This window comes from Hesperophylax consimilis, chromosome 21 (genome assembly GCF_061612785.1).
Source record: "Hesperophylax consimilis isolate HC1 chromosome 21, BYU_Hcon_1.0, whole genome shotgun sequence".
Classification (NCBI taxonomy): Eukaryota; Metazoa; Arthropoda; class Insecta; order Trichoptera; family Limnephilidae; genus Hesperophylax; species Hesperophylax consimilis.
The window spans coordinates 25,848,006-25,875,843 of record NC_142856.1 but is presented as its reverse complement, the minus strand read 5'-3'; the positions used below and the strand labels follow the sequence as shown (position 1 = coordinate 25,875,843).

Sequence of the window (27,838 nt, the reverse complement as noted above, 5' to 3'; positions counted from 1 at the left end):
CGTATGGTCACAAAAAAATAATTGTGTGTTCCTTGCTGCCATGGTTAGAAAGATGTAATCTCAACGGTTTGATAGAGAAAAAATCACGCTTTATATTCAAACCTAGAAATGAACTACAGAAAAATTAAAATGTACACCTCTAAGGACGGGTTGTTTCGGAGAATTTGAACAATTCATCAAATTTCAATGTTCATTTTCGGGTTCTATGAAAGACCTATTCAAGTTCTGTTATTATATCATTGTAGGCTAGCTGCTTGAAAAAACTGAAATAAAAACAGAACTTGAAAAAATCATTCACAGAACTTGAAAATGAAAGTTGAAATTTGATGAATTGTTCAAATTCTCCCAAACAACCCGTCCTAAGAAACCAGAGATTTCGATCATAATTTGAGAAAAACTTATAAAACTTTTTGATTAATTATTTTTATATGAAAACACTAAAAAGTGAGGAGACAGTAATTTTTATACATAATACATTTATCTAATAAAATGTGTTTTCACGGCCAAAAGTATTATGGTGATTTGTTTTTGGGGTATTATTTCTTTCTTCTTTAGCCAATGTTTCGGACAGCATTGCAGTATCCATCTTCGGGGCAGATGTGTAATCTAAGGTTGTGGTGAAGATGCGATACCGTGTTGCCAGCTCCAACCTTCTAAGAGAGAGAGTCTCTAGAGATGATGGCGCTAAGCTTAGTAGTTCTTGGTATCCGGTAATTGACGGCTACACCAAAACTAAACGCAGAAAACAATTTTAAAATTATATGTTAATGTCTGCTCTTAGAGGGTTGAAGCTGGCAAGACCGTATCGCATCTTCACACATAAGCACACACTTAACCACAACCTTAGGTTACACATCTGCCCTGATGATGTACACTGCAATGCTGTCTGAGCGAGTGCAACACGGCATAATACCCCAAAAACAAATCACTAAAAAATGAGTGTTTTTTTTCACTATCATTAATTATAATTCAGTAAGTTAATTGAGTAAGGTGAGTCAATTTTGAAACTTTTTATGTTTGCATTAAATATTTCAAAAATTATATGTTTATTTCTAATAATAAAATTTTAAAACGTATTTCAACCATCTTTCAAAAACAGTTTTTCATTTATTTGGATTTTAGTGCAATCTGAAAATACACACAAATTCAATTCTCCGACCTTCTGACAGTGTCCTTAAAACATAGGGTCATCATGCCAGAGGCCTGAGGGGTTAAGTCGATTATATTTCTGTATTTTTAGACCACTGTCTGTAAAAGACAATAATTGATTTAGCAGAACACTTTAAGATACATGGCAACGCCACAATATGTAAATTTGTTGTGTTGGTGTTTCTGTTTCATAAAGGAAAAGAGAAACCACTTTTTTTAGTCAACTGGTCTAAAGGGTTAAAAAATGAACTACATAATATAATAATAAACGGAATGTAGATTGTTTTGGAATACATAAATCACAGATATTTAAGTAAATGACAAAGTCATTGACATAATACTGACAGATTCACCATCCATATTCTAAAAAAACATTCAATGTTCAATTAATTCCAATAACATTATGAATAATTATTATTCAGGTTGTAACGATACCGAAAAACAAATATCGTTATAACCCTAGTTATTATGTACGGGCATCAAAACAAACTCGAAAACAAACAAAAAATTGATTGAATTTCCACCATTCACGTCTTCACTTATTATCATAAAGCCTCGCTAATATTTGTTCTCAACTTTCATTAAATTAATTCCTCGTCCGTCGCCATAGTTTGTTTGATACTCGCCACTCGCTACAATTTATTCTTGGCCATCTCTTATGATTTGTGGTAGGAGATTATTCGCAGGCCAACTTGCCGTCGAAGCTACTCAGCGCAATGGCGAATGCTTGCAGAGCACACAGGGGATATCGGTAGTCCATTGTGAACACGTCTTCTGATATTCTGCCAAACTGCATTACCACATAGTCTGAATCAGAGTCGTGCACAATTTGGAAGTTCTTAACACTAGCTTGCGTCACCCTGAAAATAGAAATGTTTTTTTAATACATACATCTTTGGCAGTTTTTTTTAATTATTGTCTTTGGCCTGATTCCTGATGTTTAGATGTACGCCAACCATACATTTAAAACTTGTATTTCATACGCCTGTGGTATGCAACTGGTAAGTTACATAAAAATCGAATATTGAAGAGCAATTCTTCAACGATGGGGACCGGTCTTTTTTTTTGAGTTTTTTTTTAAATTTATTTAATATATATAAGTGGGTACAGTGATGTTATATTGGTACATATGGTTACAAAACATATTTATAATCGCGATCTCCCAAAGAAGAAACTGGTTCTTGTGCTTGGTGAACGAGTTACACTAATTATAAGGAAAATAGAATAACATTATGCTATAGGTAAGGATATAATAGGAACAATTGAAACTTCTGGATTATCTATATGTGTAGATTTACATAAATAGGATTCTGTTTCATACTAATTATTGAGCAATTAAGAGAGTAATTAGTAGTTCTGTACTGAAATCTCACTACAAGGAAATATTAAAAATTTCTTGAACACAAGATAAATTTAAATGTTTATAATATATAGTATAATAAAAATAACATCTATATAATATAGGCAACAAGATTATCATCAAACTTAATTTAAATGCACGCGTTTCTCGCCGGAAATTATGTAACATTCTTTAACTTTTTGCCCCACACAGCTATACAACCCTGAGGAAAATAACTTTCCTCAGGTCTTGTGTTGTCTTATTTAGAAATGACATGTCTGAGACATTTTGTCCTATACGAATCGGGGATCTATCGCATCAACAACGTGCATCCAGGCGTCCCTGTTCAGCGCTACTTCAGCGGCCTCCATCCATAGCATATCTTTATTTATTTTTTTAATATTCACTTGTATTATACAGATAATAGGGAATTCTCGTGCATTTTGTAAATAATTTATTTCAATAAAGATAATTATTTTATTATGTGCCTCTTTTCTTTCTTTTTTTTTAAATGCATTTTCATTTTTTTGTAGTTGTTTTAAAAATTGCGTGCTATTTCGGCTCTGAAAACGGTCATGCGCCATCTTGACCGCTACGTCACAAGTGCTACGTCACACCTTTGCCGCCGCCATCGGTTTGCAGGATCTACTCAGGCCGGTCAACAGTGACGTCATCGTTCGCCCTTGAACGCTTGATCAATCACCGGGCGTTCTTAGCTGCATTGAAATATTTCGTTCGCGCCTGTTTTTAAAGTCATTATAACTTTAATAAATGATTTTTGAAAATTATAAAAACTATGTATTCTTGTGTCTGAAGTGTTTCTACATATGAATAATTTATAATAAGTGATTTTTTGGTGTGAAGAGAATTCCCTATTGATAATTGTGCAGATTTTTTTTTACATTAGCTCCACAAAGGAAAATAATTCCCCTCAGAGTGTTTTTCATCTTTCGGAATGCTGTGTGGAGGGTTTTTTAGGGAAAGGAAGTTCTGGCAAGGAAAAGGGTATGAGGGGTGGTGGGAATCTAGAGGTCAGTGTGTCCAGGAGTGATGGGCGTTTGAATTAATCCCTCCCACTGCAAGGCGATGGGTTGAGAGAGTTCTGCTGGAGAGCAGGAGAAAAAAGATCTCCCTCAACCAGTCTCTCCAAATCCAGCCCGCCGCACAGTGGGTGGACAGATGCCTCCGCCGCCAAGACCTAGACAATCCTCACCACATGAACCTGGTCACCTCTGCTATCACACCAAATGTTGCGAACCACTTGGGGTGATCTACGGCAGAGGTGTTGGTTATCCAATGAATATTTGTGATGGGCGGGATTTAGTGGATTGTCCCCGAGCTAAATACAATACAAGTACAGACGTGCGGTTTCGCAGATCGCCGAAGACCGAGAAAGAAATGCAAGGAATGGAGGAATGTTTTATAATGATGGTGCATGGTAGGACGATATCAAATGATTACGAATAGTTAAATTTATTTATTTTATTCCGGAATGTGGGGAGGTTAGTGCGATCCCACACATCCCCATTAACCTCTCAGACATAGAATTTTATTTATTATGTGTCCCTTTGAGAACTTCAGAACGTGATAATTTTTGTGTTATTTACGAGTTTTACTAAAATCTTCATAACTCACGTTTTGGGAAACGTAGCCTCATTCTAAAAAATGTTTTGGAAAGATTATGAAATCCACTATCGCATTGTGTTGTTATACGTAAATATTTGCATATCTAAATATACATTTTATGAAAATGTCAAAAATATGTAAAAATCGCTTACCATTATTTCAAAGCCTTGAAAAATGTACTTTTTTCTGAGTAGCATAAAGGAATAACACTTTATATATTGAAGAAATATATTTAAAAACTATTAGTCACCTCAAAATATTAACCGTGCAAACTAAAATATTTTTAATAAATTATTTAGAAACGCAATAAATTATTAACGAACATCTTGACAGTTTCAATCGGCTTAGATAATGCACCTCTACGTTCCATAGATATTCTTGAATACAGACGTGTAGCGTTATTCATTATCGATACTCTGTTTTTTAAATCATGGCAATCCGTATACTAGTGATGGAAATAAATCAATTTTTGTAAAATCTCGCGCGTTTACGTGAAAAGACGTTCTAATGTCTTGCCCTCTATTATCATATTTACGTCTTTTGACGTTCTAATGTTCTGAGTGGTTAAGTTTATACATAAAGGTGAGAAAGCACAAGCAAAACAAAAAGAAAAAATACATATATAACAAAAAAAGAGGATAATGGTATGTAGCATTAATCGAGATTGATGGAGCCGATAACTTTCTCCGGTGTTCTTCGATGCTGGAATCTGGACGCTGGAGGGATTCTATAATGAATAACCTTGGGAATATTTGTAATTCTTTTAAAATAAATAAAGTACAAAGGGTTTGAGGTTACCTTCCGTGGAAGTTGAGTACATAGGACTGCGTATCGTCGTTCCACACGGGCGTCTTGTTGTGCAGCTCGATGAGGTCGTCCGTGTTCTTGGTCTTCCAGCGCTCGAGGAGCGACTCCGAGTCGTCACTGGGGCTGATGGTTACCCGCTGCCGCTCCAGGGTCATGCCCGGCAGCAGCACCGTCATCTTGCGGGGCCCCTTGAAGCCCAACACGTTGGTGTCCTGGAATAATTATACACATGCATTAGAAAAACCCACAAAAATACCAAATGGGGTTAGCAGCTATTGTAAGGGATTTCAATTCCTACATTTTATAAGCAAAAGTGGATAGATAAAATCAACCAACTACAGAACAGATAATTACCTAGAAGTGTGATCTAAACCGAATTGAAAACAAAGTGATGTAGTTAATTTACTTAAGATCTATTGACGCCTAAGCCCCAGTTAGGTCAATGAAAATGTATCTGTAAAAGAAAGAATTTTGGTATTTGAAAATGTTTGATCGATTTCACTAGAAGTAAGATAAAATAATTGTTGACCTTACTTCAGGCACACAAACACAACACACTTCTATCGGTTTATCTTTACAGCGTTTCAAACGCATAATAAATTCTCAGTTTTTGGGATTATGTCACTTTTGTAAGTATGCTCATTTAAAACATTTCTAACGTGTTTGTTTTCACTCTGCTAACAAATATGGACAGGTCCAAGTATCACAGGTGTCTGAAATATTGGTTAAATGCTAACTAATCTGGACAGGTCACGTATCAAAGGTGTCCGAAATGTCAGTTAAATGCTAACAAATCTGGACAGGTCAAGTATCACAGGTGCCCGAAACATTGGTAAAATGTTAACAAATCTGGAGAGGTTAAGTATCACAGGTATCCAAAATGTCAGTTAAATGCTAACAAATATGGACAGGTCCGAGTATCACAGGTGTCTGAAATATTGGTTAAATGCTAACTAATCTGGACAGGTCACGTACCAAAGGTGTCCGAAATGTCAGTTAAATGCTAACAAATCTGGACAGGTCAAGTATCATAGGTGTCCGAAATGTCAGTTAAATGCTAACAAATTTGGACAGGTCCAAGTATTACAGGTGTCTAAAATATTGGTTAAATGCTAACTAATCTGGACAGGTCAAGCATCACAGGTGTCCGAAATGTCAGTTAAATGCTAACAAATCTGGACAGGTCAAGTATCACAGATGTCCGGAATGTTAGTGTCTTTACACTGTGGTGGACTGTAGAGAGTAGAGAGCCCCAGAATTGATGTATTTACTGACATAGACGACGGCAGCCAACTCCTGGCGGCAGTTGACGTGGTCCCCGCCCTTGCGAAAGGCCTTCCCGTTGTCGTAGACCGTGAAGGCAGTGCCCAGCAGGTTGGAGCGCAACTTGCCGGTGTAGCTCTCGGCGTTGCGCGTCAGGTCGGTGGGGTCGGTAGACATCAGGTAGTTGGAAGTAGCGGATTTCTTTCTTTTCCTGCCTGGAAAAACAAAATCATCATAGTTATTGGTGGTGTGCAACTAAAACGTACACCAGCATAATTTTTTTTAAAGTTGGTGTGTGAGGAGTGTTAAATTATTTGTAGAATGGCAGTTGTGATGTTATATTTTGGCAGAATCGTCTGTACGTATATATATTTGAAATGTGTATCCCATGGTAGATGATATGTATTTATATTTATTTTTTTATTAGTTATTTAAATTTACACAGTAAGAACATGACGGCCGGCATAGTCCAGTGGTAACGCATTGGACTGCCATTCCGAAGGTCGCGGGTTCGAACCCGGCGTGCGCAAATAAATTTTATTTGATAAATTTGTGTTATTTCACAATTAATTAATTAAAATATAATATACAGTATATTTGCGGCACGTTCCAGAGTGGAAGATACTACCAGTATCGCCCTGGTGTAAGACCACCATTCAGAATTGAAACGTTGCTCCAAATGGCTTTAGCCGTGTTTAGTGACTAGATCTGAATAGCCAGGTACTTCCCCACCTTCCTCTTTCCCTTCCCCACTTACCTTCAGCCTCACAACATCCCCCAATTGGGGATGCCATAGTCTCACTGGCTCCAGACGGGAGCAGTTGGGACTCTTGTGAGGTATTCACTATAAAAAAAAAAAAAAAAAAATATTTCAAATAAAAGTTAACATGTTTTCCTTTACAAGAGTCAAAAACTCGTGTATAAAGGGAAAAAAATAAAAAACTTAACATACATATTTATGTAAATAGAAGAAAAAAAACGTATAAAGTGAAGAGATTTTTTTTTTATATATATATATATAAAGTAATATAGTGAGATGACATCGTCATTCTAATTCGCTAAATTATTTAAGGTAGTGAAGTTTATTTTATATTTTAATTTATTATAGTCCGGTTCTAACCTTATCTCTGTCGTTAGTTGATTAAACCACACCACTCCAGTGTATATATATTCCTTATGGTTCTATTTTGGATATTTGTTTCTTGGTAATGGTGCCCTTATGTAAATTGACGACATTAGTAATCTTTTAAATCAGTAGAGCATACATTTCTAGATTTTACCTGTTCAGTGGTGAACAATCACAAACAAAATTATTTCAATTCAAGTGAGTCATTTGTCATTTATTTTGTTAAATTTTGGATGTTGATTATTATCTTTGACAAGTGACATGTGTTATTGCTTTATTCAAAGAATTCATATTTTGACACAAAATCAATTCATATATTATGTGTTTGAAACAACGATCTACATCGCAAAAGTACCAAAAAAATCATCATCAGAAGTAAAATTTCTCCGTGTGTATAAAATTTATTAAGTAAAAACAAGAGCTTTTTAAGTATCTTTCGTACTTAAGAAATCAAGTTTTTTCACCGATTTGACAGAAATTTTATTTAGGAATCTGGTCTGCAATAAATCACAGCCCCACAGAGCTAGTCAAGAATGCAAGATGACAAGACACCAAAAATCATGACCAAGTAGGTGTCCTAGTGGAAGCGACTCCAAGGAAGAGGTGGATAGATTGCGTGGAAGAGAGCTGAAGCAGGACAGGAAGGACTGAGGACTGAAGGCTAATAGCGAGGGACCTCAGCGAATGGAGGAGGGCAAATCCCACGCTGGGATGCAACAATTTTATTTTATTTGGTTTTACGGCCAGTCGGGCTTTTACATGGATTTTAAGAACAGAATATACTTAGTGAGCCACACAGCTTTTAAAGCATGAAATAAGGTTAAACTGAATATGTGGCAACGATGGCAGGGCTGTCAATTAAGTTGTTAATGACTCTGTAAACACAACCAGGTCTGACATTTTTCTCCTGTCAGACAGTGTTATTAGATACAAATTAATTGAAACAATTGAATGTATGTAATTACCAGCCAGCAAGAAAACTTTCTTGGCGTAGTCCCTCTCGAGGTGCAGGAAGTATGTGGGGTACATGCCGCGGTCCATGCCCTTCCTGTCTCGGGTAATGCGGCACTTGTAGAGGGCACCCTGGAGGGCGGGCATCATCACGAATCGCTCCACCGTACCTTCCACCACCCCCTCTGTCTCCGTGGGACCCTGGGATAATTAAGAATGGAAATATTGTTGGAAATGACTTTAGCAGTGTTTAGTGCCCAGATTTGAATGTGCAGGTACTTCCCCTCCCCATTCCCTTCAGCCTCACAACATATAAACAAATATAACAATCGGGGATGACATAGTCCTGGTGGTTTCGAGCAGTTGTGATTCTAGACAGAGTTACACATTCTTTTCACCAATGAGAATAGATAGAAGTCGGGGACGCCCTGTGGAAACATGGTATGATCAAGTGAATCAAATAAATGAGTCAGGTCATGTCAAAATTCAGAATACCAGAAAAGTATATACAAGACGATGTATGAATGTGAATGAAGCAACGAATTTGTGCCAAAATAGAGTTGCGCGGCGGTATTCAGATTGTAACTAAACAACAACATTAGCCTCACCTCCACAGTGTTAGAGTGCTGGAAGGCCCTGCCGGGCGGGTTGGGGGCCACGGGGGCGCTGTGCACCTCCTCGGCACTGACGCTCTGCAGCACGCCCCCACCCCCCTGCGCTACAGGCCGGCTCTCCTCGTCTTCCTGTTCCTCGTGCAAGGCCGGCGAATGGCCCCCGGCCCCAAGACCCATGCGCCCCAGGCGCTCCTCCACACTCATCACTTCTATTTGGTTGCCTAGGTCTGGACACAAATAAAATAATTAATCATTTATGGTAGAACGGTAATAGAGAGTAATAGTACACAACAGTTGACCCTGTACAAATCGCATATGCGCTCCACTGTCAAATTCTGCAGCCATCTCTGACCAGAAGCACTAAAAAACATGAAAAAACACTTGCACGACTCTGTGCAGAAACGGGCAGTCCGTTTGATAGATTCGCCTATCTTAACAAATGGATTGCAACATTTAGAGCATAAGATAGGAATGCTTTGCTTGTTCTACCGAAATTTAAATGGAGAACTCCGAGGAACTAGCGTCATTGATCGCTTCAGCACCTGTGCATAGTCAAGAAACACGCCCAACATTTGTACACGGTTGACATTTGTCGCTTGAGAATGGGTCGTCTTTACGACTCGTTCTTGAGTTCAACAGCTCAGCTGTGGAACCATTTACCTCTGTTTCCTCTTACAACAGTCTTGGAGAGACCCATTTCACCTAATCCACAGCAGAACTAGGAAGAGGTGGATACACTGCATGGAAGAGGATTGGAGCAGGACTAAAGGTGAATGGCAAAGGACTGCAGTCAGTTGTTTCTAGCCTAAAACGCAATACAATTAAAACTATCCTAAACAGTAGAAGCTTCCCAAAATCCCCGCTCAAAGTATATACGCCGACACACGGCCGAGCGCTGGCCAGTTGAAATCAGGCCCCGGCCTAGCGCGCACGCGGTCTTCCCCGAGATCGCAAAACAACGCGTTCAAGCCGCGTCGTAATTAGAATCTATTGTTTTGAAACGATAATACTGCCAGTATCTTTGATCATGAACCATGACCGCTATAATCGGCTTCTCGGAGTTAACTTACTACTAAATCCGCGTGTGTACCGACTCAGCTCCCGCCTTGAACAGCAAGTGCGACATCCTGCATCATGATCTGGCGTACCCGTAAGCTATCTTCAACCTAAACCCCCTTTATTTTGTGTTCACTTAGTAAATTCAGTAGTACCATTCACCCTGTTGAGAGAACAAGAGAGAGATCGATAGTGTTTTTATAGTTAGGATGTACCCCCGTGTAATACTACTGTAATAAACATTTTGTTCACCACATACTGGCTTGTGATATTAAAATAACCTTCTCTGTACTGACCGTGGAGAGAGTTCGAAGAGAACGAAGGAGTTCCCCACGCCTTGTAGACAAAAGAATCTCACCGCCTCCGATTACTGAGCTACCCTGGTGCCCTGGTACCCCTGGTTCGACACCAGCGGGCACATTCTTTTATCCCCAACTTTATAACTTTGAGTTACACGAGTTAAGACGCACACAGTTTCGTCGCGCGTATTTTGTTAACGAATAATAATAATAAATATGTCTAATAAGCAAAGCATCGCAGTACTGGATGATTGCTACACGCAACTATCGTCAATGAAAACTAAAAATCTCGAACAGGAGCGAATAATTCGGCAATTATCGAATGAAATAATCACTCAAAATAATATCATTTCGCGGCTCGTTACGAGTATTGAAGTCTTTCGGAGTACCTACAGTGCGAATGACAAGGTGATTACAACGCGATCGAAAACAAAAATCAACCAAAATTCAAACTCAGGTGAGAATATTGATACCATCTCTCTCACACCTGCAGTCAGCCAGCCTCGTTTGGCAAACAGCAGTGAACCAGTTACCGTTTCCCCTGCGCCCGCCCCCGCCTCCGAGTCGGTTACACCGGCTGAGAGCAGCGGCGTTAACGTCAAGCAAACCCCCCGCACCGAGCCGCCCTCCTGCCCATTGTTATCATACAGTGCCGCCTTACGCAATAAAAACAAAATTTTAGTCGTAGGAACCAATGACTCGAGTAAGATTAAAGTAATACCCAAACAAAAATTTATTATCGTTTCACGCTTAGATCCCGACACGACGACGGAGGAAGTCATTTCCCATGTCAAAACGAATACAGCTCTCAGCTGTAATGCTGAAAAGTTTATGGCGTTTTCTAAAGAATACTCATCCTTTAAAATAGGAGTCGACGAGCAGAACATAGATTTACTACTAAAAGAAGAACTATGGCCCCGAGGAGTGGTTGTCTGTCATTTTAGATATTATAATAAACGCATTTCAGGTCAAGAAAACGCGAAAAAGCCGACCGAATCAAAATGACTGCTACTATACCAGAACGTGCGAGGACTCAGGTCTAAGATGAATCAATTTCTAGAAAATGTTCTTAACCAAGAACATAAATTCATCGTGATTACGGAGTCTTGGCTAAACGATTCGATATTTAACGCGCAAATTTTCGACAGCAGATACACAGTTTTCCGAAAAGACAGAAGCACTCAACAAACACGAGGTGGTGGACTACTGCTCGCTTTACTAAACGAAGAAAACATGCGAGCCGAACGACTTTCCCATCTGGAAACGGGAGACGAAAATTTATGGGTCAAAGTCACAATTCAAGGCTTATGTTTATTTATTTGTTCTGTTTATATCCCACCTAGTTCAAAAACGCATATTTACACGACTTTTTTCGAAACTTTAATTAGTAACTTAACTTACCTTGTTGATAAAAAAATCTTAGTGATTGGTGATTTTAACATTAATTCTTCACAAAATCCACGTGCAGTGAACACTGAGCTTTTATATGTTATGGAACTTTTTCAATTGAAGCAGTTTAATACAGTACTTAACTCATGTAATCGTACTTTGGATCTAGTATTAAGTAACTTTAGTATGTTTACAAAAAAATCCGATTTCTGTCTTGTTCAAGAAGATAATTATCACCCGACACTTGTGTCAGAAATTAGTCTTGATCATGACAGACCGTTGAAAAGTCGTTGTTTACATTCAGAAAATAACTTTCGTGGTTGGAATTTCCGCAAAGGAGACTTTGAGAAGCTGTACAGCCAATTGCGTGACCACAATTGGCTGGCTATCTTGGAGATCTCCGATGTTGACGAAGCAGTTAAGTACTTCTACGATACCCTATACGCGTATTTTGACAAATGTTTTCTAAGAAAAAAAGCGCCGCGAAATGAAAACTATTCTAGATGGTTTTCGCGTGAGATTATCGGGGACATAAAGACGAAGCTTGTATACCATCGACGGTGGAAACGATCAGGTTTGGATAGTGAACACGAGTTATTCAAATCCTATCGTACAAAAATTAAACATAGCATTTCAATAGCACACAAAAAATATATTGTGGAGGTAGAGAATAATGTTAAACACGATCCAAAGTCATTTTGGAAATATGTTTCTGACAAAAAAAATGACAGAGGCCTCTTAAATCATATTATTCTGAATGATTGTACTTACAAAGGAACTGACGTACCGGAAGCTTTCGCAAAATATTTCCAATCTGTCTATAATCCAGAAAAAGCTGATTTTGATTCTTACGTACCAGGACAGATTGGATTGACAAAAGCTCAAAACATATCTATAGAAAACGTTAATAACATGGATTTCAGTTTAGCAATAAGAAAATTGAAACCAAAAACATCATTTGGCCCTGATTTCATTCCACCCTTCGTCATTAAGGGTTGTTCTGAACCACTGTCTAATCCACTTCTACATATATTTAATCTTACGATTAAAAACGGAATTTTTCCTAAACTGTGGAAGCTGTCAAAAGTTACCCCTCTACATAAAGATGGTGACAAGTGTCAGGCAACCAATTACCGTCCTATAGCAATTCTTTCCGCACCTGCCAAGTTATTCGAAATAATTATTCATAAATATGTATATGCCAAGGTTGAACCATTCTTGATCGAACAACAACACGGATTTCGACGTGGCCGTTCAACCACTACAAACTTGATGGCATATACTGATTACGTGGCGAGAGCGCTCGATAATAATGAGCAAGTTGACACGTCATACCATGACTTTGCGAAAGCTTTCGATAAGGTTGATCACTTAGTGCTCTTATCGAAGACTTGTGGATAAAAATTACAATCGATTTGTCTGTTACTTTTATATGTGTAATATATTTTCCACCGGTATCAACTCTGGAAACATATCAACTATTCTTCGATAAGTTTCACGAAAACGTGGATCTTCTCGGAGGAAGGAATATTATTGTTTTGGGAGATTTCAACATCCATTCAGCGCGTAGCGGCAAGGATGTTGAAAATGACCTCAATTTTTTATGCGAAGTGTTTGGGCTCACCCAGAATAATGGTATTCCCAATTCTGAGTTGAGGATGTTGGATCTAGTTTTGTGTAACATTGAATTAAATGTCATACATAGCGATTCTCCCCTCGTATATGAGGACAAATATCACCCCGCATTAGAGTTCCGGTATTCTTGTAAAAAGCCTCCGAAGACTACCAAATTACCTAAAACTACAGACGGCACTTTGCGGGGATGGATTTTTGGTAGGGGTGATTTTGTCAAACTTTATCAGATGATGAGCCAATTGGATTGGCATGAACTTTCTAAATTCGATACCGTTAATGAGGCGCTACACCATTTTTATTCATGTATTTATAATGTATTTGACGCTTGCTTCCCTAGGAAACCTCCCAACAGAGGTGGACGTAGATATCCGAAGTGGTTCACTAGAGATACCATCAGGAGCATTGAGATAAAACATGCTCACCATAAAAAATGGAAAGCTACTGGTGACCAAAATGAGTATGAAATGTTCAGTAACCTCAGAGCAGTTGTTAGAAGAAATGTTCATATAGCATTCCGAACGTATGTCGACTCAATAGAGAGTGATATCAAGCATGATCCCAAGGCATTTTGGGACTACGTAAAATCACTGCGCAAAGATGGTGGTATAACAGACATCATGATGCATGGTGATCGGGAAGTTAGAGGAGCGGATGTAGCCAATGCATTTGCAACTCATTTCCAATCAGTGTACAGTAACGAGCCTCCATTACTAAATCCCATTTCTGCTTCCAAGATGAATGTGAAGGGAGCCCAAAACATTGATATAAGTCATATAGACGAATCAGATGTTAAATCTTCAATTAATAACATGAAGCATACACATTCACTTGGGCCAGACTTTCTTCCAGTATTTTTTTTAAAAGGATGTGTTGAATTTTTAAAAATGCCACTAAGTTTTATATTCAACCTATCTTTAGATACTGGTGTATTTCCTGATTCCTGGAAAGTCTCAAAAATTTGTCCCATTTTCAAAAGTGGATCAAAGACATCTGTCGAAAATTTCAGGCCAGTGGCAATACTTTCCGCCCCGGCTAAGTTATTCGAATCGATAATTCATAAACATGTGCTGTTTCAAGTAGAGCCTTTCTTAATATCGGAACAGCATGGGTTTATAAAAGGTCGATCAACAGATACTAACCTACTGGTACTCACAGATTATGTTTCCAAATCTTTAGATAAGGGCTACCAAGTAGATTGCTCATATAATGATTTCTCGAAGGCATTTGATACCGTAAACCATGACATATTATTGAATAAATTGTCAACTATAGGTTTTTCTTTACGGTTTCTCATATTCTTTGCAAGCTATTTTACAGGAAGAAAGCAATTTGTATCTCATGGAATATTCATGTCAAAATTATTCCTTGTACTCTCAGGCGTTCCACAGGGCTCTAATTTAGGACCGCTCCTCTTTCTAATTTTTATTAACGATATTACAGAAAATATTCTGCATTCCAGGTCACTTCTTTTTGCTGATGACCTAAAACTATTCTTGGAAATTAAAACTTTAGAAGACTGCATTCGACTCCAATCGGACATTAATAGAATTGTTGACTGGAGTAAACGGAATCGGATCGAATTCAATGTTTCTAAATGTTTCATTCTTTCTTTCACAAGGGCACGTCATACTTGGTTTTACCGGTATACCATGAATGCCCGAAGTTTAAAACGTGTCTCCACTATGAAAGATCTTGGCATCATGTTTGATAGTAGGCTGACATTTCATACTCATATCGAAATGACGTGTAGTGCTTCACTGAAAATGCTGGGCTTCGTCCTACGCACTGCGATGAATTTTAGAGACACCCGGGTTCTCCAAGTGCTATACATTGCGTTGGTTAGGAGTAGGCTTGAGAGTGGGTCGGTGGTTTGGAGCCCACATCAGGTGAAGTATTCCCTTATGTTGGAGAGAGTGCAGAAGAAATTTCTGAGATTCCTCTACCTGAGGGAGTATGGCTACTACCCGTGGCTCTATCCTACTGACTTTCTCTTGGGCATGCTCGGTATGAACCATCTACGGGTCAGAAGAGATGTGCATATTGTATCACACTTCTTCAAACTGATTCGTGGATGGTTAGTAAATCCGACTATCATGGAGAGTATTAGTCTCTATGTTCCTGATGGTTATCTCCGTCACCGACAGCATAGACTGTTTTATCTCCCGGCCTGCAGGACCAACTTGCCAATGGTCATGCCGGTGGGGAGAGCAGTCTTGCTGTTGAACAGAATTAATTCGGATATCGACATATTTAGCATCGGTGAAGCTGCCTTTAAAAGGCAAGCTCTATTGATGCTGGTATAGTTTATACACCGTTTACTTATTATGTAATACCATTTTACAAATGTACTTAAAAACGAAATAAAATGTAATTTTGTAATGTTTTTAAAGGAATAAACTAATTGAATTGAATTGAATTGAATTGAATAGGCTTGAAGAAATTGGTTTTTCCGAAAACTTAATTAAACTCTTTGCTAACTATTTAAAAGAAAGGGAACAATTCGTTTCCTATGGTGGTTTTAACTCTAACGCGTATCCTACAAACTCTGGTGTGCCGCAGGGTTCCAATTTAGGACCCTTATTGTTTCTAATTTTTATAAATAATATTCGGGGAAAAATCAAATTCGTCCGTTTTTTACTTTTTGCAGATGATATTAAACTGTTCTTAAGAATAAGATCATTAGAAGACTGTAAAAAGCTCCAGGAAGATATAAATGCAATTATTGACTGGAGTATTGACAGCAAACTCGGTTTCAACTTCCAAAAATGCTCAGTTATGTGTTTTACGAGGTCACAAAAGATCGTATATTTTAATTACAAAATGAAAGATACATCACTAAAGCATACGGTGACTTATAAGGACTTAGGAATTGTGTATGACGCTCGCTTAACATTTCACGCTCACATTGAAAAGATCTGTAAATCAGCTACAAGAATGTTAGGTTTTGTCATACACAATTCAAAGGAACTGACAAACCTTGCAGTCATTAGGCTGCTTTACTTTAGCTTAGTGCGTAGCATTCTCGAGAGTGGATCTCAGGTATGGGGGCCAGAGGACACTGTCTATGTACTAATGGTCGAGAAAATTCAAAAGAAATTTTTACGATACCTCTATATGAGAGAGTTTGGTTTTTACCCATGGCTGTTTCCAACAGCATTTATCTCGGGAATGCTGAATATCTGCAGCCTTAGTTCCAGACGGGACGTCGCATTATTGATGATGGCTTACAAGCTTCTGAATGGTTTAGTATCAATTCCAGACATTCTGTCAAAAATAGGACTTTATGTCCCGGATAATTTCACGAGAGGCCGCCAACACAGGCTTTTAATTCTTCCCAGGTCCAGAACTAACTTACCAATGGTGATGCCCCTGGGAAGACTCACTAGGTTAATTAACTCCCTTCCAGCTAACTTGGATATTTTCCATATGTCCTACAACGACTTTAAGCGCGAAATAGTGTATTTGTTTTAACTGTATACTTATGTATAATTTTTTTTCCATATTTTGTTTACCGCTTTTGCATATGTTTTAACTGTATACTTATGTATAAAATTTTCTTCAATAATTTGTTTACCGCTTTTGCAATGTATTGGTTTTTGTACTGTTTTTGCAAATAAATAAAAAAAAAAAAAAAAAAAAAAAAAAAATAACCTAACAACTTGCTTCCAACATGCTACACTTTATAATCTAACACAGTAGAGAGCATTTGTGGAGAAAGTCAAATCTCATCACAATTATAAAGAAAGCTTATTTGTGATAATTGACTAATATTGGTCTTAGGTCTACAGTATGTCCGATTAATAATAAAATATTAACAAAACAGTGACATCTGTGTATTGATTGCCCCACTTTGCTAGAAAGCAAGTCAGTGGGTCAGATTTAAAATATTGACAGTATGTACCAATAATAATAAGTGTGTTACATCATTATACATTTATTAATTCTGATCGCTGATAAGGATCTTGGTGATACCAAGATCTATATCAACCATGACACCACCGCCAACTACAACATCTCATTGCGATGTACCTCCAATCAACGCCCCAATATGCCTCTAATAATTGTGAATAGGGACCGCTTTCATAATTAATGTATAAAACAGGTCATTGAAATCCTTGGTTTTATCAGGTCAATGAGAAGGGCCAGTGAGACGGGCCGGTGTAAAGGAAAAGAGGAAGTGAAAGATTCGAAGTCACCTGGATAATCAGATCTAGACACTAAACTAAGTTGCAGTCATTTTAAATACTGAGGGGCTCACCAGGGCAATACTGAATGTTCACTCTGGAATGAAGTGCAGGTGTATTTCAAGTGAAAAAAATCATATAAATGCTAGTTTCGAACCCGCAACCTCTAGCACTGGAGCCAAGGAATTTACTCACTGAAATTATATAACACATGATGTACAACCTACTTAGGACCCGATTCCTACATTTTTCGTCTAAAACTAGACCAAAGACCAAAAAACTACACTTTCCATAATGTTCACATTTCGTCCGAGATTTACATAATGTATTTTTAATTAAATTCACCTTTGAAACTATTCAATAATTTTATGTTTGAAGCAAGTAGGACCTCGGTAATTACAAATGGATAAAGACTGACGGAATTTGAAGGAACATCCATACTAGGTTAGGATAAAATTAAAATATTTGGTGGATAAATTAAAAATTAAATGACAAGTCATGACTTCTGCCACTGAAAAGAAATTCCCCAGTATGAAATGTACCAATTTTTTAAATTTATTTTTATTTTTTTATTGACTCCACACAGGAGGCCCCGAAGAAAATAATTTCCCTCAGGGCCTATGTCATCTTTGGGGATGCTGTGTGGAGGGTCTTTTTGTGGAGAGGAAGGAGTGAACATGGGTCTTGAAGAGTCCCATGTTGTAGGAGGGAGGAAACACAGAGGCCGGCAGTTCGTTCCACAGCCGAGCTGTTGAACTTAAGAACGAATCGTAGAAGCGACCCGTTCTCATGTGACAAATGTCAACCGTGTACAAATGTTGGGCGCGCGTTTGGCGTGTATCCCGACCACGCACCGGTGCCGAAGGGATCAATGACGCTAGTTCCTCAGAGCATCTTCCATTAATGTGAATATCGCACAAGATTCCCATCTAGGCTATTCATATTTTGTCACCAAACATGGCTAAAGCCACGTTTCAAGTAAAGTAAAGTTTTAATTCTGAATGGTGGCCTCACACCAGGTCGATACTGAAAGTTTCTTCCACTCGATTTGAAAGAAATAAACGTCGCTAATTTTCATAAGACCATTCGAATCCTGGGTCCCAGAATGGACAATGTAATTGATCATCTTTTCAAGAGTATTTGAAAATGTTTTCCTCAATTTTACCCGAAGTAAGGGTAAACTGACCTTACTTAGGGCACACAGACACTTCTGTCGGTTAATCGATTCGGTGACTTCTACATATTTGCTAAGTGTAGTTTCGGTCGAGGGCGCTAATTGACCGGTTTCTTATATGAGGGTCATGTGAAAACTTTATTGATATATTATAGTGATAAATGGCAAGGATTGTGCCAACCTTTTGGACAACTGAACCAATTCAAAACGAGGTTATAACGAAAAATGTTTTTAACTCAGAACAATAATTAGTTTCCTTATTATATCGAAAATCGTTGAATAATGATGACGGAATGTGGCAGAATAATTTCAGAGGTTCCGTAAATGAATAAAATATTTGTACATGTGTAATTTCTCATATAAAATACATATGTAATAATTAGAGATGACAAAATTTAGCATTAATTTTCAGATTTTTTAGCATTAACAATTGGAAATTTAGCGTTTTATGGCATTTTGAGGCATAATTTAGCATTTTGTAGCAAAATAGAAAAAAATGTATTTCCTGAATGTTTTTAGCGTATATTTTAAGTATTTTTGGTGAAATATATGTTTAACCCATTGGCCTCAAACGACGCCGTCCCGGCGGGTCTGGTGTAGTCGGCTTAAAAACGAAGAAGGGATACATTATTGACATCTGTGTTTAAAATTTTAAATGCCAATCGCTCTGTAGATAATTAAGCATTCATTTCGTAGTAATTGGCAGGACTCCGTTGGTACAGTTTTTTCCTGATATTTACGATTGAAATATTGTTATATTTCAGCGTCATTGAATTTTTTTTAAAATAGCGTGTGGTTCGGGAATTGACAAGCTTGTTCGTAAAATGCGTGGTGGGCGGCTAACATCAGCCCAAATTGAAATAAAATATATTTTGGTCATAAGTATGATTAATGTAAAACTTTTCTTAATCCAATTATAAAAAAAGAAGAAAAAAAATGGTTTTTATAAAAAAAATATTTTTATATCCTCGTTTAGTCATATTATTATTATTTTTTTAAAAACTGCATATATTTTTTGCATACCTTAATTCAATGAACGATTAAATTTAAAAAAATTGTTTCGTTTGCATGTTTAGTTTAAAAGTTATGTAAGATTTAGTACACCACTGCAGATTTCAAACTTCTGTACAAAACAATTCGGAGGCCAATGGGTTAACCTTCACAGAGCGAGCTGAAGGTAGAGATGATTTTTAATCACTTATTTCCGCTGATAAATATCGATTTTATGAAATTCTCACATTTTATTTTAATACCCGGTATTTTCGGGAAATTCGCGCCTATTTCGCTAAATAGAATAATTAAGCTGAAATACGGCCAAAATCACGTTTTTCGCGTTAATTCGCAAAATAGAAATCACTGGAAACACTTTCAAATGCCTTGAAAAGCAAAGAAAACTTGTGAATACCCTATTTTCGAACATTAAATATTTTTTCGCGTTTTTAGTTAAACGAAATTTTGCCATCTCTAGTAATAATATATAGCATTTTTGTGGCGCGTTCCAGAGTGGTTTAAAGTCTCAGTAACATCCTGGTGAAAGACCAACATTCGGAAAAGAAATATTGCTTATAATGATTTCAGCCATGTTTGGTGACCAAATCTGAGTAGCTAGTCACCTCCCAAACTTCCTCTACCCCGTCACCTTCCACTCCCCACTTCCTGCAACCTCTACGATCTAATGCCACACTTAAGTGTAATTTTTTAAATTTTCTTATACTTGTATTTAACTCAGCTCACTACGCGAACTGGGGCATCTCATATTTGAAAAACTTTTAGGAGATCAAAAAAAAGGTTTTTTTTGGCCAGATTCATTAAATGTTTCGCCAATGGGGTTTGACCTTTCCTTATCTGTGGTGTGTATTTACTACACATTGTTTCTAATAACTTTAATAACTCTATAAATATAATAAATTCTGGGTTCAGATTTCAAGTATTCCTCCGTTATACATTTATGCAATGAATTAAAAAATAATATTTTACATAGTTTTCAAATTCAATTAAAAATCAGAGATTTTTGTTAAAAATCAGGAACAAATACACCAATACAATCAACCGTGTGATACCAATACGCGAAGAGTGTGCGAGGAAATGACACGCTATTGATGTCCCGCTTTAATTCGCTATGCGGGAACATGAGACGTCCAAACGTCTGCAGTTGTATTTTGATTTAGATCATCGATACCTACGAATGCACAGCTGTGTTTGTGCCAGCCGCCAGCCGCTAGCCAGTCGCCCGCGAACCGTCGTTAGATGTGGACCCCTCGCACGTTTCTTTAGCATCTTTAGCAGCCAATGGTTTTTTCATGTTTTCAGCAATTAAATTACAATTATCACGTTATAAAATATAATAAACATAATCGATTAGCTATGAATATTCATATTTTTCCGATATTAAATATTATTATTATTCCGATATTATTTAGAGATGTGTATTGACTACACAGCACCGGAACGCGTGGATTTTTTTAGCACAGTAAGGGAAAGGTTAACTACGCATTTTATTTTACCCCATTAGCAAAAACATTTAGTAAACTGTAAAGAATCTGGCAGTTTTTTCGCTCTCATAAAAAAATTTCAAATATGAGATACGCCTGTTTGCATCGAGAGTGACGAATTGTGGCATGAAATTATGGTTTATGGTACATTTCTACCGTAGATATTAAATAAATAAATAAACCTCACAATACAACACCAATTGGGGTTGCCATAGATCCACTGTTTCCAGGCAGTAGACTCTAGCGCAGTATCAAAAAAATACATACTTTTAACCTTACTCTACTTTCATAAAAAAAGAAAAAGGTAGCTAGCTGCTATCACAATCTCTCCAGTAATTACCGATGTGTTTGTTTAGATTTAGATCATTAATTCCCTTATCAAGTGGCGAGGGTTACCGGGTCGGGAGAATTCAAGTGCCAGGCAATCGTTCGACTAAACAGCCACAGAGATAATCGCCAATACGGTAATTAGGCGCTAATTGCCGTATAGGGTTAGGCGTTAACTCGTTGAGTGGGTAATACACCAACAGCTGGTATTAGTGCTATCTTATAATTATTAATGGTATATTATCTTACAGACTATCTCGTATGTTATAATATTGTTAGCTACTGAAAGTAGTTGATAATTTATTTCAATACAAAAGTAATATTTAGGGATCTTTTTTAAGGTTTTTATAACAACAACCCTTACGTAGATGGCGATAAGGTTTAAATTCCCGCTTAACACCATCCGCCTGTTTTGATTTATGAAAGAAAAAACATGGCCAAAAAGTGCCTTTTATTTTATTTTGTGGATGTTCAGGCATAAATATTTTTTTTTTTTCGATCATTTTATAAATAACTTAATTTTTCACATTATACAATAAAATCATAACCGAAAATGGGTTCGTAAGTAGGAGATTTTGAACTTTAAAGCAGTTTCCATAAAGGCCTTTACATTATTTTTTTCTGGGCTTATAAAAAGACTTATCTAAAAAATACTCGATTATTTCAAAGGCCAAGATGTATTCTACTCGCAGTATTTAATTAAAGCATCTGAAACATTTCTAGGCGAGCAAATTTTCAAACCAAAAACACATGATTTTGCATTGCTACGTATGGCATCGCCTTAATGAAAATACCACACAAGGGTCCCAAGTGCTCCCAACTGTCCAGAGACAGTGGGACTACGGCATTCCCTATAAGGAAGTCCAGCAAAAACATTCTACCTAAATTTAGGCTAAATCAAGTGATGAGACCTAAATATTGGTAGCCATTGTTTGGCTGGTTATAGGCTAATGAATACAGGGTTTTCCAATAAGAGGTGTTATTTTGAATAGCCCGCTATTTCGGTAGATGTTACTTTTGAAGATGTCATTTTTTGACATTTGACAAGTAGAAACTACGCCATTAATAAAAATGGAACGATATACGCTTCAACAGCGCATTGAAATTATTAAAATTCACTTGAGTGAATCAAATGCAAATCATCTTGAGTGATGAGGCCCATTTCAACCTCAGTGGCTTCGTCAACAAGCAAAATTGTCGCATCTGGGGCTCGGAAAACCCAAGAAAAGCCTCTCTATCCTCAACGTGTGACTGTTTGGTGCGGTTTATGGTCCGGCGGAGTCATTGGACCTTACTTTTTCGAAAATGAGGCTGGAGCAACACTTACGGTGAATGGATTGCGCTATCGAGAGATGATCAATGATTTTTTATGGCCGGAATTGGATGGTATTGATCAGGACAACGTTTACTTTCAACAAGACGGCGCTACGTGCCACACAAGCAACGAAACCATTGATCTTTTACGATTGAATATCAAAATAACACCTCTTATTGGAAAATCCTGTATATAACTAACTTGTTTAATAATTAGGTTCCGATGGTCGAGTAGTTAAAACGCTGTCCCGGTAAGATAAGAGATCTTTGGTTCGATTCCTAGTTGTGACTGTTTTATTTTTATTTTCTGTGTCTTGTTCTGTTCCGTGTTTCATACAGCTTTGTTAGTATTATCTTCTTTTCAATATAAAATATATATTTATAATTGTGCGATGTATTCTGTTGGCGAGCCAATAATTAATACAGAAATAAACCGAGAAAGGCTGATTCGGAGTATATAAATTTTATTAAATTCTAGCTGTACCCCGTCACTCGTTGCTGTGGCTCAGTCTCTCTGTGCAGATAGAGATACATAGCGCGTGTTGCTTTTGTGTCCAAAAGATGATGCTGTTTTAAAGAAAAAAGCATGTTTTTACCTGTCACAGGTGACATCTATATGATATAGGCAAATAAATCACGAACGCCTCTATGTATCTTTTTTATGTATCTTTTTATGTATCTTCGTTTTAACATACTTATTTTAGCTAGTCTTAGAAACGGGAATCCTTCCTAGTTGGACAGTCAAAATATATAATAAATCGATATTAAATAAAAGAGATTTAAATGCATTGCGATTAGTCCTAGACCACCTCACCGGTCGGTCCGCAGCGTGGATTCAAACACGGGTCACCGCAAAGTATTTCAAAAGTAATAATGTTTTTTAATTCTTTCTAATTATTTATTTTGGGATTTGTTGATTTCATACCAGCCCATTTGTGAAAGGCCTTACTGTTAACCTACGAAACCGAGGTACGTGTGATGTCATGCGTAACTCGCCAGTTTTTTGCCAGATTGTTTTGGAGGGCTTTGAAAAGTAAAAACTTGATGTATATTTAAACTATGAAAATGATTAAATTCCATCAATTTAATGAATGATTCAATATTACAATTTGAAATTTTGATTCTTTAAGTTATTCCACTAAAAAAAAATATTCATCCTAAACTTGTAGAAAAGTCAATAGATGTCGCACATTAAAGTAAAAATGGCTTTATTTATCCAAGACACTATCTAGATTGCATTTAGTTCAGGTTGAATCTTGAAATCCCCAGGACCCAGGACCTCTTCCTTGTCAGGGAAATGCGCTGACCACTCAGCTAATTCGACCATATCAACTTTATCATACTTCGACTGAGAACTACCTACATTATCATAATTTTTTTAATGTATGATTTCAAAATCTAATGATTGAAATGATGATTTAAAATTTAAATGAAGATTTAAAATGTATGATTTGAAATCATACATTAAAAAAATTATGATAATGTAGGTAGTTCTCAGTCGAAGTATGATAAAGTTGATATGGTCGAATTAGCTGAGTGGTCAGAGCTTTTCCCTGACAAGGAAGAGATCCTGGATTCAATTCCTAGATGTGACTGAATCTTTTTCTGTTTTTTATGTGTCACTTTTTTGGTAGAGTCGTTAATATTTACTTAAATGATTAAATAAATTATATATTTGAAGACATCCAGATCGACGTGCGGCGGGTAAAGATAGAGGGGGCGGCGTCAGTCCTTAACAGAATTATTGCTTTTCGACTACACTCATATGAAGATAATAGGAATAAGTCTCAGGCAAGTGGGCAAGTTGACAGGAACAAGAATGTATATATTATTAAATACAGGGTGGCGCAGATGGATCGGGTGGTTTTAAAATACTTGTCAAACTGTCAATTTTAAAGGTATTGGATTGAAATAAAATGCAAAACGTGTAGTTACAATGGAAATTTATTAAAAAAAAATAGTAAAGGTAATTTTTAAAAATTGCATCCATCAAATGCCCTCCTTCTCAAGCGACGCATTCTTGAAGTCGGTCCTTAACGTTCCGCATTGCCCGCTCAAGCACATCACCAGGAATTAATGTGATTTCGTTGTGAATTGCTGCCTTCATTTCCTGCCTCTTGCTTCAATTTGCTTCAATTGCTGCCTTCAACTCCAGGAGTTGAAGGCAGCAATTCACAACGAAATCACATTAATTCCTGGTGATGTGCTTGAGCGGGCAATGCGGAACGTCAAGGACCGACTCCAAGAATGCGTCGCTCGAGAAGGAGGGCATTTGATGGATGTAATTTTAAAATCTAAGTTTACATTTTTTTTAATAAATTTCCATTGTAACTACACGTTTTGCACTTTATTTCAATCCAATACCTTTAAAATTGACAGTTTGACAGGTATTTTAAAACCACCCGATCCATCTGCGCCACCCTGTATTACATTATAATAAGTAACTCACCATCATAAGTTGATATTCTGTTTGTTTGTAAAGGTATAACCTGGTCAGGATTTACTGGTGACATCATAAACTGCATCGGCCCATCGTAACCTTTAGTAAAAAATAAAAAAATAACAGTTTTATGACATGTTTTACAAGTCACCACAGCCAGCACAGTCACCTTAGTGATGAGGACTAAGAAATACAATTTACTATACACATAAATGCTCGATTTCAATACATTAGAAGCCCGCAGAAAAATATTTTTAGGCAAACACTTTTTAAGTTAATCTCTGGTACAATACACAATCCGCCTATGTTGAAAGAGGTTAACTTTTATGTCCCTAACAATTATACTCGAGAGAGATCCCATGCACTCCTATATGCTCCGAAAGCGAGGACTTCTGCCTATCAGAACGCGCCAATAAACAGAGCGACTCAACTGCTTAACGATTCTGCATTAGCAATTGACATTTTCAATGTCACCTACAGACAATTCAGTAACTATCTTTTAACACATGTCACAAAATAGTAAAACTGCCTCTGTAAACTTTTTAATTTGTAATCTTCTCCATGATATATTGGTGTATAACCGTTTTATGGAGAACATGAAAAAATAAATAAATAAATATATTCACTATCATATTTTGTATAGTAGAGTGTTTAAATAGTCGCTATAATACATTTTTTAAGTAATCTTAACACCGCACAAGAGTCCCAAATGAGAGTGGGACTATTTCATCTTCAATTTGGGGTATGCGGAGTGGAGAAATGAGATGGGGTAGATGAAAGTTCTGGCCATTTCATGTTGTGTTTTAATGCTGAAGCCAGGGTTATACTTTGACCACTAGTGTGTAATGATTGAACTATTTTTTAAACCAGGGACACATCTTCAACCACTGTGTGCGATCTGCAGTATGTAAATCATACATAAATGTATGTTTAAATAAAATAAAAAGAACCTTTAAAACAGATGAATTTAGTAGATAAACAGTTTTCCAATTGAAAAAAACGGAAAATTATTGACACTAAATTAATCAATTTTTTTTATTTTACAACAATTAGTAATAATGCATATTTTTCCAGCTTATCGTCACTTATAAATAAATCTAAATCAAACTGTAAAATTATTTTTAACAAACTGATAAAACCATAAAAGGAAAATAAAACCAGGAAAAACTATAAAACAAATAGGTAATGGTCGCAATATTTTTCTAAGTATCTAACTTTTTTAAATTGACTAGATCTAATATACCAGTCCATTACAAATAAACGTGTTTTAAGTTTTACACAACTGATAATCAACTATTTACATTTATCCTACTGTTTAACTGTGTAAAATTAAAAAAATATGTTTAGTAGTAAGACCCTAGGTATATACGTATGATTACTGTAGATTCTAATTACATGAATATTTATGAAAGAAAACCAGATCAAATCAGATTCAATCTAGTTACGGGGGGATAAATATTGTTTTTCTATATTATATTATGCAAATTCTTGTAAACTGCAATTTAAATTGTATGCAATATATTAGTCATGATTTTTATATTGAAAATAGGTGTTATTTGATCAAAAGCCAAGTTTTATTATCTGGTTAGACAGGCGCAATTTGATCAGTCCGCTCCAATTGCCAAGGTGCTGATTGATTAATATAAATTATGAACTTAACACCTACATCACCCATGCAATTATTTTTCATAAAAATGGCGCTACAAAAAATACAAATATTATTGATTACAGTGATCACCTAGGCGTCTACCAGTTTTGGCAGTGGGGGCCAAAGGGCCGGCTCTGTTGTGGTAATATTTAAGAAACCATAGCATTTAAATAATATAAACATCTTATCACAAGGTCCTTTGAACCGCAGATCAAGGTTGTAAATATGACTCATTATGTTTTAATGACAGTTATATTTATTATTAAACTATTAGGCTTCAGTATGTATTATTTATGTTTGGAGAATCACTTCATGTTTATTTTTTTCCTGAATGATGTCAACATTACAATGCAAAACACAAAACAAACAAAATAATAATGTAATTTACCATGTAACTCTCTACTTCTTGTACCTGATGCAGGTCTGTGTTTGGCAGAGGATATTCGAATATCATTTGCTTGAACCATTCCCACATTTTGCCTTTTCTGTCTCATTTTCTGCTCCATCAGTTGCCTCTGTGGAAAAAACAACCCTTGAAACTAGCGTCGGTATTTAGGATAAATAATGAATGAAACGAATTATCTTTATTCTTTGAATGTACACGCCATCGCCTTAAATAGGTTACGATGAAATATTAACAATGTCACTGAAATCGATTCGAATTGTAATAATTTCTGTGTTTGAATAATTGATTGATACTAACTTGCTGCTCCAATGTTTGATCTCGCAAATTAAGGGATGTCATTATAATTAAAAATGATCGGTGACAGCGCAGTCTTCCGTCTACTTTCACTAGTATAAATATATTTAAAACACCCAATGAATTCTCATTTTAATGATTTGGCCGTAAAGTCACTTATTTAATATTTTCCGTTGCTCCCTCCGATTGCCTCAAAATAAAGCTGAATATTTTGAGCGCTACCGTTGCTAAGGTAGTACACGGGTGGCTAGAATTCACACAAAATTTTAAAAAGTTGTCTTTCAATAATAGCTTTTAGAACCTTT

At 36.7% G+C, this 27,838-nt stretch overlaps 1 protein-coding gene across 2 annotated transcripts; it reads right to left on the bottom strand.

The window, feature by feature from the left end:
- Nucleotides 1-1,378: 1,378 nt before the first annotated feature.
- On the bottom strand, nucleotides 1,379-27,719 carry ktub (Tub domain-containing protein ktub). 2 transcript variants are annotated; one of them, XM_089644760.1, is made up of 8 exons: nucleotides 27,537-27,719; nucleotides 27,222-27,348; nucleotides 25,195-25,284; nucleotides 8,870-9,102; nucleotides 8,276-8,462; nucleotides 6,197-6,399; nucleotides 4,913-5,133; nucleotides 1,379-2,009 (listed from the first exon to the last, which is right to left on the bottom strand). In XM_089644760.1, the coding sequence occupies exons 1-8, from the start codon at nucleotides 27,576-27,578 to the stop codon at nucleotides 1,826-1,828; spliced, it is 1,287 nt and encodes a 428-aa protein (XP_089500886.1). In that variant the 5' UTR covers nucleotides 27,579-27,719; the 3' UTR covers nucleotides 1,379-1,825. The 2 variants fall into 2 exon arrangements, with proteins under 2 accessions (XP_089500886.1, XP_089500887.1); XM_089644761.1 differs by having other exon boundaries at nucleotides 27,246-27,348.
- Nucleotides 27,720-27,838: the final 119 nt, after the last annotated feature.

Bases quoted from the DNA above. Each gene is read 5' to 3' on its own strand.
- ktub (XM_089644760.1), bottom strand. From the start codon at position 27,578: ATGACATCCCTTAATTTGCGAGATCAAACATTGGAGCAGCAA. The intron at 8,463-8,869 runs GTGAGGCTAATG...TAATTATCCCAG, and splicing joins AGCACTCTAACACTGTGGAG to GGTCCCACGGAGACAGAGGG. The intron at 6,400-8,275 runs GTAATTACATAC...TTGTTTTTCCAG, and splicing joins GAAAGTTTTCTTGCTGGCTG to GCAGGAAAAGAAAGAAATCC.